Below are 17,496 nucleotides of genomic sequence, written 5' to 3'. Positions count from 1 at the left end.
CATCACTGAAATAAAAATAATTATTACGAATAAGAGACAGAATGTATTATTATAAAACTATAATTTTTTTTAAGTAAAGAAAAGAATCTCGATAAAATAATAACGTTTTTTTATCAGTTATAATTAATTAAGAAAACTCACTTCGCGACATCATTGAAACTTCATCAATTCCTGGCGTACTGATTTTTCTGCTAATATTGTAGGTTTATCCTTTGACGATGTTTCTTCGTTGTCCGTAGATTTGATATCTTCTTTAGTGTACGATCTTTTCAATCTTCGCTTTCCTTGCTTTAAATTACCTATTAAAGAGAAATCATAGAAAAGTATCTCAGTAAAGAAAAACAATTATAAAAATGCAATAAAATAATATGGAAAACTTAATTTGATTATTATTTTTATCTTATTTATAATTACCTGCATATGAAAGGATGTCAATTGGGAAGCTTTTCCAATGTTCCTTGTACGGTTTGAGATCAGCTAACCATTCTGGAATGTTAGAGTACTCATCATCGTTAGGATAATAACAAAAGTCTTGTCCTTCTTCATTGAACATCCATGAGAAAGGAATAAGATCTACCTGTATCTCATTAGTTTTAGTATTGAGAAACTTGACTATTGCGTAGGGCTTGATTTCACTTTTGTCAGAGTTTAATCCAGACATGATCACGAATTTCACGTTAAGTTTTTTATTTGAACGACACTATAATATTAATTTATAATACTTATAATTACCGTATTCTGTCGAAATTGACAGACGCGGATCGCGATTTCGATCTTTAGATTAAAATAAAAATATCGATATTTATCTATAGATAATTATCAGTCCATCAAATATCAGCATCTTTATTATCTTTCTTCAATAAAATCTTATTCTATTAATAAAATCTATTAAAATATAGAATTTTCCTTTTACTGAAAGGTTCTGGTTAGGGCCGTCAAAAGCATAAATTTGTATCTAAAGGAAACCACAATTTGCTTCGTGTTAATTAATATAAAGACGTTGTCAAAAGTACCGCAACGGAATGATAATTATCTTAATTAAGGGTTGAATAAAAACGTTCAATGTAAAAGTTGCTTGAGTATTTAGTGGTAACATGATTTTTTTTAACGGAAACTGCTATAAAACATGTGCAATGTAGAATTATAATTTTGTTTTTCACATGATTTTAATGATTGAAAAGAAAATAATGCGCGTCTCAATTCCGGTTCAAAGAATAACCGACATACAACATACCATTATCTGTAGGCATCAAAATTCGATTAAAAGATCATAAAGGCATACACATAAACTATAAAAGCCAACATAAATAAATCGTGGACGCTTTGATCCTTTCACCAAAGCAATGTTTACTTTGACATAATGTAAAATTAGGTTCTTTCTACTTGCAGAGGGAAATGCTACAACGATAGTAGTAAAAATAGCATTAATTTTTATTTACATATTTTTGTTGTGGTCAAATGGCCCTAGTTTGACGATTATTATTGTTCATTACTTACATTTTACTTTTCTATACAATCTTTAAGCGAAAAGTGTTATTTTGAAAGATAAAAGATAGATGATATGACAACGAGCATAAAATAATGAAATTAACTAGGGTGAACCACCTTCAGTTCTAAATAAACAATATAACCCATTGAAGAGCAACTAGCAACTATGACAAACATTATTAAGGAGTATGTATACTAGCTTTTCCTCGCGGCTTCGCACGCAGAAATTAATGTTGTTTCTCCATAAAACCTTCCCAATTAACCCTTACAACGTTTTAATTTTATGTAATGTCGATGTAGATTTCAAATACAAACGTAACAACAACATTTCATCCTTAAGAGTTGATTTTTAAAAATTTCCAAAGCACGTATTTGCTTAATTTCAAAAATGAGCAATCTTCGAGTAAATCCGAGTACAAATAAAATATATCCCATGGAAACGTTGCAACCTCTTTTCATTTGATTAATAATATCAAACAGCATATATACCAAGTTTCAAGTAAATTCAACCACAAATAAAGTATGTCCCAAACATTGCACCACCTCTTTACCCCCCCCCCCTTTGGAGGTTGAATTTTTTAAAATGTCGAGATAGGTCTTTCAAAAATTAAATGAGAAACCATTAAGACCAAGTTTCAAGTAAATCTGACCACGAATAATACATATATGTTCCATTTAAACATTGCAACTCCTCTTCACCACTCATCCCCCCCAACAGAGGTTGAATTTTTTAACCAGATTAAAGTAAATCGGACCAAAAACAAACATGCAATCTTTGCAAACCCCTTTCAGCTTCCTAAAGAGGTAGAATTTTGTAAAATGTTAAAATAGGTATGTATGTCACTAATTTTATATGAAAAAGCATTAAAGGCATGTTTTAGGTAAATCTGACTATAAATAAAACACCATACTCAACCATAGACAACATTACGTTTAACTGTCAGTTGCGTTTTCTTATACCACTTTTTTTCCATGGTAACGGGATAAAAAGTATCCTATGTCCTTCTGGTTCTAAGTTACCTCCTCACCAATTTTCAGCCAAATCGGTTCAGCCGTTCTTGAGTTATAAATAGTGTAACTAAAACGACTTTTATACATGTATGTATATAGATTATTTTGTTTATTATTAAAGTATGCTATTTTTTGTCAGAGGAACTTATTGCTGCAAAAATTATTGAAGAAGTACATAGACGTCGAAAGTTTAGTATGAAAAAATTCTTTTAAATACCTTCTATCATCTTTTAATATAAACAACAAAGAAATATTTATATCCTGTGGACGCAATTTAAATATTTTGTTGAAGGTTTTGGGAATTTGGTTAGTTTAGGACAGTTTCCAGAGAAGCCGCAAAAATTCAGACATCTACATACGTGGTTGAAAAAATATATTCCACACGCTCACCAAATTAAGAATTTATGCTCGTGTGGCATAAAAAGAAAAATACAGTCAAAGTAATGTGTAATTTCTATTCGGTGAAATTTTTGCCTTACCTGTATAATGCCTATGATTTATTTAACACACTGGAAAATTAAACTTTATACGTCGGTAGCATAAAATAATCGCATGTCGATTTAAAACTCCTCTACGCTAAACGACTTGAATAAAATAATGGGTTTAAAACGAACATGATTGCTCATAGGATTACTTTGCTTAACGAGATAATTCCTTTTATCGAATGCAATTAAACACCGTCCTCTAACGTGGTTTGTATCGATAAGAAATTACACGCGTTTGTTAATTAAAACTGAATGACTAATTTATCAAGAAAGCCTCTTGAGACCCCCATCCCCTAATAATTTTGTTTACTTGCCACGTCGTCTGTTTACAAGAGGGTACTTAATTTGAATTTACATTTTCATTCCAATGCTAGGGAAAATACTCAATTGGCACTTACACCCGATCGCTCGAATTTTGTATAGGTAAATAAATAAAACTTAGGTCCGTTTTGGTACTTTTTTTGTTTCTTGTTTGAGTAGACAAATACCTTTGATACCAATTTTAGGATCTACGTTCTTGTAAATGGAAATAGAAAACAGAAAGAAAGACATTCTCGCTATTTGGACCAAAGTTTTCGGAGCGTAGTCCTGAGAAAATTCTACGTTACAGTTTTTGTACGGAACACTTTTCTACAGCTTTTTTAGTTCATCAACAGTAATCTAATCTAGGCCTACCTCTACCCCTCCTAACTCCCGCTTCTATAATATGTCTCTGATTAGACCTTCATGCCTGGGAAGGTGTTCTACCAACCTATCTCGCTCATTTCTTATTGACTTCCGTCCTCTGTACTCCTATTCGTTCTAATACCTCTTCATTTCTAATCTTCTCTATCTACGGTATCCTCGTCATTCACCTGTAACACCTAGTTTCGAATGCTTCCAACTTTTTCGTTTCCGCAGCTCCGACCGTCCATGTTTCGCACCCGTACAGCGCTGCGCTCCAAACATACACCCTCAACAATATTTTTTGAATATCTGAATTAACCGTTCGGGAGCACAGAAATGACTTCTTTTTATAGAAAGTGACTCGACCCTGCGCTATCCTCTGCTTTATATTCCTACTACTCCTTCCGTCCTGACTTATATGATTTCCTAGATACCTAAAATCAGCCACTTCTTCTAATTTTTCGTCTCCTATCTTTATATTCGCTCTTTCCCTACTTTTTCTTCCCTTGTATACCAATATTTTTCTTTTACTTTTTTTTATTTTCATACAGTACTGTTCTGTCAATACCACTTCCATTTTTATTAAAGCTATCTCTGACCCCACCTTGCTAGACGTTAATACAGCTATGGTGGTTTTTATTTTGTAGGATAGTTTTTCAGAATTTAGTCAGTCCTATCCAAGAAGTGTCAAAGACAATCGTTACTTAAATTCGTTACCGTACCGAGCGGCATGGCCTACAGATTTAGACCATCGCTTAGTATTCGGGAGGACGCTGGTTCGATTCCAAATCCGTCTGCCTTAGTCCAAGTTTTTCTGTGGCAAATGCTGGGGCAGTAATAATTCCACAAATAATCTTCCATTCTCTTGTGTCTTCATTTCGTCCGTTTCATCTTTCTCACTGGAGCCACCACCCACCCATTCCCACGATTCCTAAAAAGAGACTGAAGAAGACCTTCCGCCCTACCTTCCGGCGTAATCCGGAGGGACTGCCAGCCCACCAGTATTACTGACTGGTGCGAATGAAACACCCAAAAGTTTTTTTCGATACCGTTAGATAGGTATCCAAGTCAGTCGACTGTAATACATTACTTTAGATTTATAGCTATAAATAATATTAATATGTCAATATCGTCGGGGATGGATGATAGTTGTTCGTCCCGTCGTTATAGACATGTAAATAAAGTTACCGCTCTTTATTCAGCGAACACGACGGTCGCGCACGTCCTCTTTTTGTCCTTCGTCCTGTTGGTGAAGGATAATGTGTGTTTGCTCCGAGGGAGTGAAATTGATTTCCTGGCTGCGGAAGCGATGGCGCGACAAACAAAAAAACCTTTTAAACACGTTCCCGTTATCTGGACTCGGTGCCGGCGTTGTCGACTATAGAACGACGACGTCGATGACGCTTTGTTGTGTGTGCATAGGCGCTCTCGAACGGCGCGCCTCGTCGCTACGAACTCCAGCCTCTTCAGATAACTTCTCAACGCTGCACCGCGGACGAAACATCTGCATTCGTAACTAAAGATCCATGGACAACGCCATTAAATCCTAAACGATGTAAAGAACAAATTTTATCCATCATCACAAAGATTGCTTATCTTTGGCATTAGTAAAGAAAGAGGTCCGATACTCCTGTTAAAACAAACTCGAACTAAAATGCCAGATTTGTACTTTACCTTCACTTTACAGTAATAACTTCGTCACATAAGCGATCTAATACCTGATACAACATAGAAAAGCTGTTATATTAAAAAGTAGAAGTAGTAGGCCTAAAAAGGGAGACAATGATTATTATTTTTGGTTTCTTATTCACAATCTGCTACCCCATCCTACTAAAATAACTTTCCAATATGGAAATTAACTTACAAATTTTTCGCAAACTAAAAAAAGTTTTCAACTAATATCTAGTGTTATTTGACGTTGTTTTTTTCAAACTTTTAGTATATTACGTAGGTATTATATCAATATGCGCTCGTTTAATAAAAAATATAAAAACTAGCAAAGCTGGTATCAATATTTGATGCACAATTAAAGCGACGCATACATATCAACCGCAAAATAAAAAACTCAGATAATTCAGAAAGATTATATTAAGACTTCATTCACTTATATCTTCTGCCTTTCTTTTATTATTTTTTTAATTTCCAATTTTTGTTACAGGGGCGTACTCGTTTCACAACTGGTAATATCATATTGTTTGTCAGGTAAGTTTAAAAACTTGTGTCTATTTAAACATACCATTTCAAGTATTGTTTTTCACCTGGATAACATATCCTTGTTAACTTGGAGACATGAAACTAATAACAAATCTGTAGTGTTGTATGAAGGATCATGTTATAGTTCTTTAAAAAATTGTTTTTCTCACTTACTGCGTCCTACATGTAGGTAACTGGTATCCTTTTTTTATTTTCGAAATTATAATCGCGACCCTGAATACAATATAGAACATAGCTAAAAGGCAGCTATAAAGCGACAATTCGGTATTTCAGAAGAATTTTTTTGTATATTTGTTCTCGATGTACGAGGGTGGATTGATAAGTTTCCGGCCTGACCAAGAAANTCACCTCAAGGTAGGCCTAGTGGCGTCATCTCTTGGTTAGGCCGGAAACTTATCAATCCACCCTCGTATGTCAGTCATCAAAACATACAAAGGTTTAAACGAAATTCTGTGATCTCCTTTGAGTTTTTCTTTGTCTGATATCCGTGCACAAAACACATGTGAAATAAACCTATCCTTTTGTAAATGTGAGGACAACACAATGTTCAATGGTAAATTCAGGTCAAGAGATTTAGGGTTTTAACGATTAAGAAATATGGTAGGTATAAGAATATAACCTTGGATACCCTTGGAAACCACTTACCAGAAAAACAGGATAAGGGAAGCCAGGGTAAATTAGACCAATGAAGATTCAGAGTGAAAATATTTTTTTGTGCAATTAGTTAATTTCTAAACAAATTTGACATAATGTTCAATCTTCAATGAACATCGATTTGCTATAAAAGTTAGTCATTTTATGTAAAAATTAATATTAGAATACAAATACCTGCAATGAAGTACAGAAAAAAGTTCAGTTAGCCCCACTGTCATCCCAATTTTACTTTTTTTCTTCCACGAAATAACAAAAATATTATTATAGGTAATATAATAGTAATGGAAATAAACAAATTAAAATTTTCTTGGCTTGCGATAAGCGTATCATTAGTCTGTGTTTCGGCGTGATTAAGCATATTATTTGACGAATTCTAACTGTTTTCAAAAAGATTTTCGTCAAGATATTGATTCGAAACACGAACTGAAATGTTAAGTCATCATAACTTCTATTTGGGAAAACTCAATTTAAAGTACGACAAGGAAGACGAAAATTGATGAATTTAAGTTCGTAATTGAGTAAAGTGTTTATAAGGATTACTACTAACATCGTCTTTATGTTTCAAAACCCATTTTCGTAAATGAATGGTAAAATTCGCCGCTTTGTCGATTTAAACTCTATTTCTAAATGATTCCAGTAAAAGTTTAGATTACTGTTTTGAAAATCTATAAACATTATTGGTTTTTTATGTAGCGGCGTAATAGTACAACACTTCCTCTTTCCCAATATTTTACCAAAAATATCAGCAAAGTCACTTAAAATGTTTATTATAACCTACTCTAGTAATTACTGAAATCAGGATATTTGTTTGGAATTTCGGAGGAATTACAAAAATTATTATGGAATTACAGGGATTTATGGGGAGTACGGCAAAGTTAATGGGATCTATGAAAGTATAGGAATAGGAATAATTTATAAATTATAGGGATTATTTCCCTAAAAGGAATTTATGGTGTACACATTTTCGTTAGTAGTTTTCTTCTCGAAAAAAGGAGATTTTTGTTTAGTTTAAAATATAATTTTTGTGTTTAAAGATTACTTGCACTTTGAAAAATTAATTAAACACTTGTGAATAACTAAAGAAAAAAAGGTCTAATTTTTTTAAACATCCTTTTTATCGGAAATCATAAGAATTATCGGGAAAATAAAGGAAATTTCAGTAAAAACCATAGGAAATTCACCTGGTAACGCTGGCTACTGCCGCCGTAACGTGTGATAAGGGATGTCGTTCAAAATATAGAAATAGTAATAATATTAAAAGTGACGGTATATTATACATTAAAACGAAACCGTAAACAATGATCATTGTTCATGTGACACAGTAAACATGGTTTAATATTTTGTTCACGATTTCTATCATACGCAAAGGGATCTTGGATTACGGCATCAAAACCTTTCTTACCATGTTTCGGAACACATAATAAATTAAAAGAATAAGTATTCGTTTTTATTATAGAAATAAAGTCCTGCTTTTCGCCTTTAATGTACGGCTTTCCTACATTAAAAGCGAAATGTAGGTGTTATTATTTGCGGTATTAAATTGCGTTTTTACCTCTAACTCGGCTTTAATTTCTATAATAATAACCTTAAAAGGAAAGAAGTACTTATTTCACATTTCTGTCATATTTCAAACCAATTATTAATTGAACCAATTTCTTTCATAAACTTTCATTAAATATAAGCAGTCCAAAGTTTGTGACTTCGCATTTGAAGCCTTGACTTCTTTAGGTACCTAGTGGCAAATACTATGTATCCTACTACATTTTACATAGTTTAGTTTATTTGCTTTTACATATATAGAAATTCACAACAATTAAAATAATTATTGTAGCGGAAAAGAAAAGTTTAGAAGCGTTCGAAATGTGGTGTTACAGGCGAATGATGAGGATACCGTGGAGAAGAGGTTAGAATGAAGAGGTATTAGAAAGAATAGAAGAACAGAGGACTCTATGGAAGTCAATAAGAAATAGGCGAGATAGGTTAGTAGGACACCTTCTCGGAAACGGAAGTTAGAAGGGGCAGAGGTAGACCTGTTCGCAGATAGTTAAGGATGTGGGTTGTTCTAGTTTTAGGGAAATGCGAAGATTAGCTCAGGATAGGAAAGAGTGGAGATACGTGTCCAACTAGTCTTAAGACTGACGACCTTACCTTATGATGATGAGCACTTCTGTAATGTTAACCAAACCCAATTCAACCTATTGAAAATATGGAAAATTATTTTCCTTTTTACACTTCAAAAACTCCATCCTTAAATATATGGTAATAATTGTGGTAATACTGTCATGTATACTTTATATTCATGTGGTTCGACTGGAACAGTACCTGTAGTCTCATATCTTTTCGTGTGGTGTGGTTGTGATGATTTAAGGTTTCTTTTTATCTTTGTATTATGTAACCAGTGGTGGACTAAAGCGGAAAGAGGGTCCTCTGGTCCGGGACCCTTCAAATTTCTAGAAATTATCAATGAAATTTCATGCAAAGGCAAATGCGTTCAGTATAAGAGGTATTTTAGACTTTGGAATTGTACACAAATTATAACTAGGTTAACTCTGAGTCAACTAAAGTGGTGGCTCATGCAATAAAACTGCCAACAATAGGCTGCCTTTGCTTATGCCTAAGTGTAATTACAACTTTATGGAACCATTCAAACCAAACACGTTTTATATTCTGTTATATAACTGTGTCTACAATGGTCAAAATGTTTGAAAACATACAGAAAGGTATATTCAAACGAATGCCACTGCTGTTATATCGAAATATGGGAGATACGCAGGTAGTGTAACATTTTTGATGAATTGCACCTGCAAAGATAAATTCAATAAGGGTTTTTGTCCCTTAATTTCGTCACTAAAGGAAATTTGGGCCGCCCTACTATTGCCACAAATAAGAGCTAAAAATGTAAAAAAAAATGTCACAAAGTCGGAAGTGATGAAGTGAGAAGTTTTCTACTCTCTGAAAGGTACGACTGCCGACTATATTAAATAAAGAATTAAAAAAAGGCAAATATACAGTTCAATTCTTCTTTCATAACCAATAATCGGAAAACAAATTTTATCAACACATCCAGCAAAAAAAGACTCATTTATTAACGGCTAATAAAGATGAGAAAATGTAGTTTATATTCGGTATGTTTCGTAAATTAAGCAATTTGATGAAAGCCTCTAAGATTTCCCATACATTGCGCCCCAGTTCATAAATACAGATTACGCTCTGACTCCATTAGTTTGAAACAATCTATACGAAACATTCATTCTCAAACCTTCTTATCTACCAACATTCCTGTCATTATTGAAAAGGCAATTAAAACACTTGCTGTTATTATAAACGGTCAAATCAAGAAATAATGAGTTTTTACTGATCTTGACAGCAGTATTACTGTGAGGCTTAAAATTCCTGTAACAAATTATAGTCCGTATAAATACTTACACATCTCGTCATTATTTGTAGTCGATCTGTTATAATACTCGTTTTGTGCGCAATTTTCCATGAGAAATGGTGGAAGCTGAATTCGTCATTTTAATCCTTAATTCCAAGCGGTTGCTTGTTATTATAGGAAATAAACGAATATAGCAGCTTTTATCTTGTGAATACCCTCTCGTTTACGCTTTTCACTAATGTAAGCAACGTGGTCAATTCAGTTAGACAATTTGAAATACATTAGTAGCTGCAAATACCCACTAGATGGCGAATCTCTGCCTTTATTTCGATATTACATCAGCTTGCTCTTTAGGAGATTTTTCGATTTGCTTATGGTGTGCTGATCAGATCTAACAAGATCGAAATTGCGGTAAGCGTCTGGTAGTATCGACAAAGAATGGATGTCAATAACCTTAGTAATTTCCCCTGTAATTAGGGAATCTTTTCAAGTAGTTTTTACATTGTTTTTATACATCACCGCAATCTTGCAACACTGTCTTTTACATATGTGATGTAGCATATTGTTAACAATAATATATATAAATATTAAAGTGTTGGTCCAGTGCGCTCATATATTGCGCGAACGTATACGTAAGTGGTACAGCAGTTTAATGATTTAGGGCTGTATGAGCTGTATGTTCATAAGGAAAGAAATGATATAATCCGTGCTCAATTACAATCGCGACATTCATCTTCAAAAATATATACCTAATGCATGGATTCAATATAATAATTGTTTTTCACCACCAGTTTGTGGATGGTACTGCCAGTGTAAAGTACGTACACGAGTCGTGGGCTGTTGTGCACATGTAGCTGCAGTTCTCTGGTATTTAGGACACAACAGGTACTTGGAAGAAAAAAAATCTCAAATGGTCAATTACAGTGACTACATCTTCGACGCCGCTATGTCACAGTGGTCTGATAATAATAGCGAAAACTCAGATTAATCATTCTTACTATTTTTATAACTAATTAATGATAATATAATTTGCTTTGTTAACTTGCTTACCTTAAAAAACGATTATTCCTTGTCACATACATATTAAAGTATTTGACTTTATTTGGCTTTTATCTTAATTACAATTACCCTTAGTAAATATATACCTACATGAATAAAAACCAAAAATTCTTCAGGGGAAAATATATCTTATTGACACCCATCCTTTCTGGCCAAGAATTTAAACGTTGTTATTAATTCGTTTACATGCTTTTCACATATGTATAAGCTGCGTCGTCGATTCAGATAAATAAGTTGAAATATCATAATAGCAGTAGAGAGTAGGAGTAAATATACACTAGATGACGTTACACTGTACACACTATTTCCTTAATTTTTTACGGAGTTAATGATTCAACACCTCTTCCATTTTCCTTTAAATATCCTTACAATGCAGTTTCTCGTGACACTATTCTTTCGCAATGAAATATGTTTTACTTATTCGGACATACTTCACACAATTATAGCAGAAATAAAAAAAGAATATCACAAACGTTTCGTTTTCAAAATAGGATGTATGTTTTTATGCGTCCTTTCATGTGAAAAATCAAAGGAGTGTTTGATGACTAGGGCTCAATAGCTTGCAAACTTTTTATTTGTCTGAATGCTTACTAATTTTAACTTTTATGAACAGAGTAGGTAATGAGCGTCTAAAAATGTTATATCACCTCAGCACACTTAGTCGTGAATTATTTCAGAAACGATATTCACTTTGAAGTGTTTTGTTTTTCTCCACGTGCAAACTTGAAAGCATTTCTTATTCAGAATGTTTCTCTTTCAAGCAGAAGCGCTGTGATTAGATAATTGTCAGTTTGGTTTTCATCGCCGATTTAATTAGAATTTTGATATTGTGCAGAGATAATAAATGAAATATTCGAAGAAAAAATAAATTATTTCCTCCTTTTAATAATATACCTACATCAAAGCAAATTAAAAATATAGTTAAGATTCATCTCTAAAACCTGTTGAAAATTGCAAATTTTATCATGCGAAAATTACTTCGAAAAATCACATTAAAAGTATTTTAAAACTGCAAACTCAAAATAAGAAAACAATAGATACATATATACAGTCAAAATCTGTTATAACGGCACTGAAGGGACTACTCATATTTGGTCGTAAAAACCGAAAGTCGTAATAGCCGGTGACGTTATTAAGTACCTAATACCTATTATTGAATGTGTGATTAATATATTCATATATAAAATAAAACTACATTTTATTTATTTTACGTAAAACGTATTATAAAAAGAGATTACGTACATATAACTACAATTTTTCTATATTAAGAAAATCTGTCATTTTAGTCTGTTTGGAACATTTGTGTCATGCGTATGCACCCTGTAGTTTCCATTGAATTTTAATTAATGTATCGTTATAATTTCCCTGCATATGAAACTGTTCATTAGAATAAAGAACAATTTTTCGTAATACACTGACAGCACTGAGACCATTATTCAAAGTTGGCACTGTAAATTGTTCTTCAGTCTCTTCCTGTTCGTCATTTTCCTCTTGAACTTCTTGTACAATATCATCTTCCGTATTTAGTGCACAAATTGCAATAGAATTATCCACATCAATAAACACCTTAGCTTCAGTACCAAATATTCTGAGAATTACAATAGACCGTAAACTCGACACCTTTTTGTTTAATTTTGCGNCGTATGCACCCTGTAGTTTCCATTGAATTTTAATTAATGTATCGTTATAATTTCCCTGCATATGAAACTGTTCATTAGAATAAAAAACAATTTTTCGTAATACACTGACAGCACTGAGACCATTATTCAAAGTTGGCACTGTAAATTGTTTTCAGTCTCTTCCTGTTCGTCATTTTCCTCTTGAACTTCTTGTACAATATCATCTTCCGTAGCTGGTGAACAAATTGCAATAGAGTTATCTCCATCAATAAACTCCTTAGCTTCAGTACCAGATATTCTGAGAATTACAATAGACCGTAAACTCGACACGTTTTTGTTTAATTTTGCGGTCTTAATGGTCATTTACTATGTCAAATGTGGATACTGTTACTTATTCAAATGTTTACAATACAGCTGGTCGTTCTAACAGATGTAATTCTCCGAAAATATCAGTTAAATGTAGTCGTTTAAAGAGATATGTCGTAATAAGCAATATCGTAAAAACCAATGTTTTTTATAAGGCGGTCTAACACAATTCAGCCGGGACCTATGATTTTGGTCAATATAACCGGTATGTTGTTCTAAACGATGTCGTAGTAAACGGTTTTGACTGTAATTATAGTCTTTTCTATTCAAAATTGAAACTAGAGAACTAGATTGATTGCAGTTTACAGCACATCAAATAGTTTACAATGTTTATTAAAGTATACTCTATAATTATATTAAACAAAATGAGTCTTCAGCCCCAACCCTTTGAACAGAACCTTCTCTGATTATTTCTGTATTGTTTTTCTCATTGGAATTCTTAAATTTTAAATTTCACATGGATTTAGAAAGGGATCTTAATCACTGTATAATAATATTTGTGATTTAAATTAAGCTAGTCTTTAACTAAGAATGTCACCTTTTGGTGGATGACAAAACATTTTTTAGGTTTTCACATAAGGATTCCTTCGAAAGCAGTGTTGTCGTTCAGTTTTACAAAACTGATTTAGTTCTTTTGAATTCAATTTGTGAATACAACCGTATACAGCTAAGACAAAATGTTTACCAAAAATAGAAGTGATACATTTTTTGACGTCATTTTGGCTTATTGTCGTACGAACGGATATACATAATTTGGTGAACGTGTGGAATGTAAATATTTTTTCAACTACGTCTATCTAGAAGCTATTCTGACTTAACCGAATTCTCAAAATCATTTGATCAAAGCTTCAGTATAATTTTGGCGGTTTCGGATTATAAAGTCAAAATTGTAAATCTTTTACTTTATTTTTTATTACTGGAACAATAAATTTACTAAACCGTATATCTACTACAATGAAGATACTCTTATCTTTCTTGGATAGTCGCAGGTAAGGAACACTGCTAGTACTTTATAAAATTTGTGCATCATGCTTTCTATTTAAACAGTTTGTAAAGTGTATCTCTCTTATATTACTATAGTACCGATTGTTTCATGAACTTTAACTAAATTACAGTGGCATTAACAAGTAATAAAAAATAGAGACAGACTCTTCAAATTGTTTAAATAGAGAGAAAAATGCACGAATTTTATAAAGTAGGGACCAGCCAAGAAATAAAAGGGTATCTTTCTCTTCATTGTAGTAGGTATTTAGGTACAGTAGATTTATTTTTCCAATAATAAATAATGTAAAGTAAATAAATAACAATTTTGACTTTACAATCTAAAACTGTCAAAATTAAACTGAAGCAAATAGACATAAAGTAGTTGTCCTGCCTGACTGACTGATGTTCATGATCAAGGCACAGCCGAAACTATGGGGTCGATTTGAATGAAATTATGAAAGCTAGCTTATTTTAACTATTAGGTACTAAGAACAAGTTTTGCAAAAATCGCATTCTAAATGGTTGAAACACGATGCGATGGGGCTAGTTTAGAATAAAACCAGAAGTAGGTATAATAAAGCTAACAATTTTCAACAAAAACAAATTGAAAAGGGAAACGGGAAGCGGTATTCGTGTATCGGATGCTTTTTGATTCAGTACGTTATTATTTATTATCATTATTATCATCATCCAGTTGCGTTCATCATGCGGTAGTAATTTTTTAAAACGTTTTTATCCAGTTTTCCCGCTCGGTGGAAACTGTAGATACAAAGGTATACAGCCCACATACGTGTACATACATATATGTTTGTATAAGTGAAACGAAATAACGAAGCCAATTGAAAAATTGGCTGGGAGAAGAAAACGAGAAATACAATTTCGACGATAATAATTTAATGGAAGCCCTTCATCAGTCAAGTTCGCATATTGCACAAAAATGTGTTAGGATTTACCCAGATACTTGTTACTGATGAAAACCATTTGATAAAAAAAGAAAAAATGACGAAAAATTAATCAATCTCGAAAGCGCTTTGTTTGCTTTATTATTTTTTTTTTAACCACACAAAGCAACGCGATATTGGCTACTTACTTATTTTCACATTTGCATCTTTCCAATACGTCTATGCGAAACATTGATTGTATTGCGACAAAATAGCAAAAATTTAATTTTAAGTCGCACTTCGTTCACAGTCTACTTGACAGTACCACGGTACTTAAGAGCCTTTTTTGTCACTGCGTAACTCAAGGTCAAGACTCATCAGATTCTTAACTACCAATACTTATCTCCTGTTTTTCAAGTCTTTTCAGTCCTAGATTGATATTGTTTTGTCTGCAGTAGAGATTTTTGTCAAAAACAAAAGCAGTAAATGGTTTATGAAATTTGTTTCAGATAAGCAATCTTTCGATACCTGGTTGTGTAGCCCGAGATAAAAATGTTCAGTCTCTCCGAATCTCAGAAAACGAGACTCGAGTCTCCGTCTATCATCGAGTCTCTCTGGTGTCGCTGAGACACTGTCAAAAAAACTGGTTAGCCTCTCTGAACGAGAGAGATGAGTCGCTCATAGAGAACGAGAGACTCGAACCTCTCAATAAGTAAGACATGGTTAAAATTTTCTTCAACATATTTCAGAGATCCCAGTCTTTCTACGAAAGACTCGAGTCTCTCAATTTTTCAGTTTTTTTAATCAGTCTCTCTGTGAGAGACTCGAATCTCTGAATTAACAATTTTATCGTTCGAGTCTCTCATACAGAGACTGTGAGAGATCCATAAAAACACCTAGACAATAATTAAGAGACTGTGAGAGACGCTCTCAAAGACGCTGAAAGATTCTGAGAGACTGGAGAAAGACTGAAAATTTTTGTCTAGGAATAACACCCCGTAGACGATTTCCGGCTAATTCTTTAGACGATATTAAAACGATTGCGGGGCAAATCATGGTTTCGTTTAGTCGTCGGCGATTCATTTCAACCGAAACTGCTGGTGCTTTTTTTATAATTATACCTCACTTCTCCTGCTGTTCGTACGGCCATCTTTTTAATTTGAATGCGCTTTCCAGTGATGAGGATGATGATGGTGGTGCAACGATGGAAAGCGGAACAAACATTCGAGTCAGTCGTCATCATCCACTCACTCACTTGCTCGCTCATTTTCTCCTGTTGTTGCCCGTCCGATCCGTCCATTCCGTCGACAGCGATGCAACCGCATCACAGTCAGTCATGTTATATTTTCATTGTGCTGATTAATTGTCTTTTTGTCTCCTTTTCAGGCATTGTTGGGCACGTTAATTATTTTGAGCGTTCTGCCTTTTGTCTCCGACGATCCACTCGTTCCATGTGCGTCGAGTTGAGTCTAGTCGAGTAGTCGTCTCCTTATCCCCGAGCAAAATGTTCTCCCGACAATTCACGGTACCCAACCGTTGATATAGATACATATGCATATTATAGATATGTATGTAAATGGATGTATTGTACTTACCTACGTACACGTATGAACCTATATTACATAGGCATGTGTTTGATGGGGTTGTGTGGGTGAACGGATGTGTGTTGTGGGGTGGACCAAAAACAGCAGCGCATCTTTTTCTATGCCATTTGCTCGATTGCGGCCGATGTTCGCGTCGTGTCTTGTCGTGTCGTGCCGTTTTCCGTTTTCGCTATGTTAACAATGCAACCAGCAGCTTTTCCAACTTTCTTAAAAGTGAGATAGCTAGTTGTACGAGACTGAATGTCGGGGGTTAATTATCTCTTAAAGTCAGTGAGTGCCTGGCGTCACTTTAAATTAATTAAACATCATGTTTTTCAGATGACGTTTTGCAGGTAGAATAAGCAGCGAGCGCTCCTAAGTTCGAAAATAGAGAGGAGTGCAGCAAACTCAAGAAAAAAGGACTTCTAAAACGGAGAAGAAAAACCAATGCTGTGTCAGTTTTTATCACGATGGATATTTTAAAATTTAATTCTTTTTAGTTCTAAACTTACTTTTCACTTCTTGCTTTATATCCCCTAGACAAAAATTTTCAGTCTCTCCTCAGTCTCCCAGAGTCTTTCAGCGTCTCTGAGAGCGTTTCTCACAGTCTTTCAGCGTCGCTGAGAGCGTCTCTCACAGTCTTTCACAGTCTCTCAGTTATTGCCTAGGTGTTTTTATGGATCTCTCACAGTCTCTGTATAAGACACTCGAACGATAAAGTTGTTAATTCAGAGATTTGGGTCTCTCACAGAGAGACTGAATGAATAAAACTGAAAAATTGAGAGACTCGAGTCTCTCGTAGAAAGACTGGGATCTCTGAAGTATGTTGAACTTAGAAAATTTTAACCAGGTCTACTGAGTCACCACTTATTGAGAGATTCAAGTCTCTCGTTCGGTGATTCGAGTCTCTCGGTCAGAGACTGGATACGAAATGAGGATCTCTCTATGAGCGACTCGAGTCTCTCGTTCTGAGACTGGATACGAAATGAGGATCTCTTTATGAGCGACTCGAGTCTCTCGTTCAGAGACGCTAAACCTATTTCAGAAGTCCCTGTATATGAGGACTGTTCAAGAACTATAGCGAATTTTGTGTTTTTTCAAAAGTTATTT

General features: G+C 33.9%; 1 protein-coding gene across 4 annotated transcripts in view; it reads left to right on the top strand.

Annotated features, from left to right (window-relative positions):
• LOC108744566 (5-hydroxytryptamine receptor-like) overlaps positions 1-17,496 on the top strand; it is a 305,073-nt gene that overhangs the window by 59,388 nt on the left and 228,189 nt on the right. For all 4 annotated transcript variants that reach the window (XM_018480407.2, XM_018480409.2, XM_018480411.2 and 1 more), the window contains exon 2: positions 5,809-5,852. In XM_018480407.2, coding sequence (XP_018335909.1) covers positions 5,809-5,852 — 44 coding nt within the window. The remainder of the gene's footprint in view (positions 1-5,808; positions 5,853-17,496) is intronic.

This window comes from Agrilus planipennis, unplaced genomic scaffold (assembly GCF_000699045.2).
Source record: "Agrilus planipennis isolate EAB-ADULT unplaced genomic scaffold, Apla_2.0 scaffold28, whole genome shotgun sequence".
Taxonomy (NCBI): domain Eukaryota; kingdom Metazoa; phylum Arthropoda; class Insecta; order Coleoptera; family Buprestidae; genus Agrilus; species Agrilus planipennis.
This window is presented reverse-complemented; position numbering and strand designations above follow the sequence as displayed.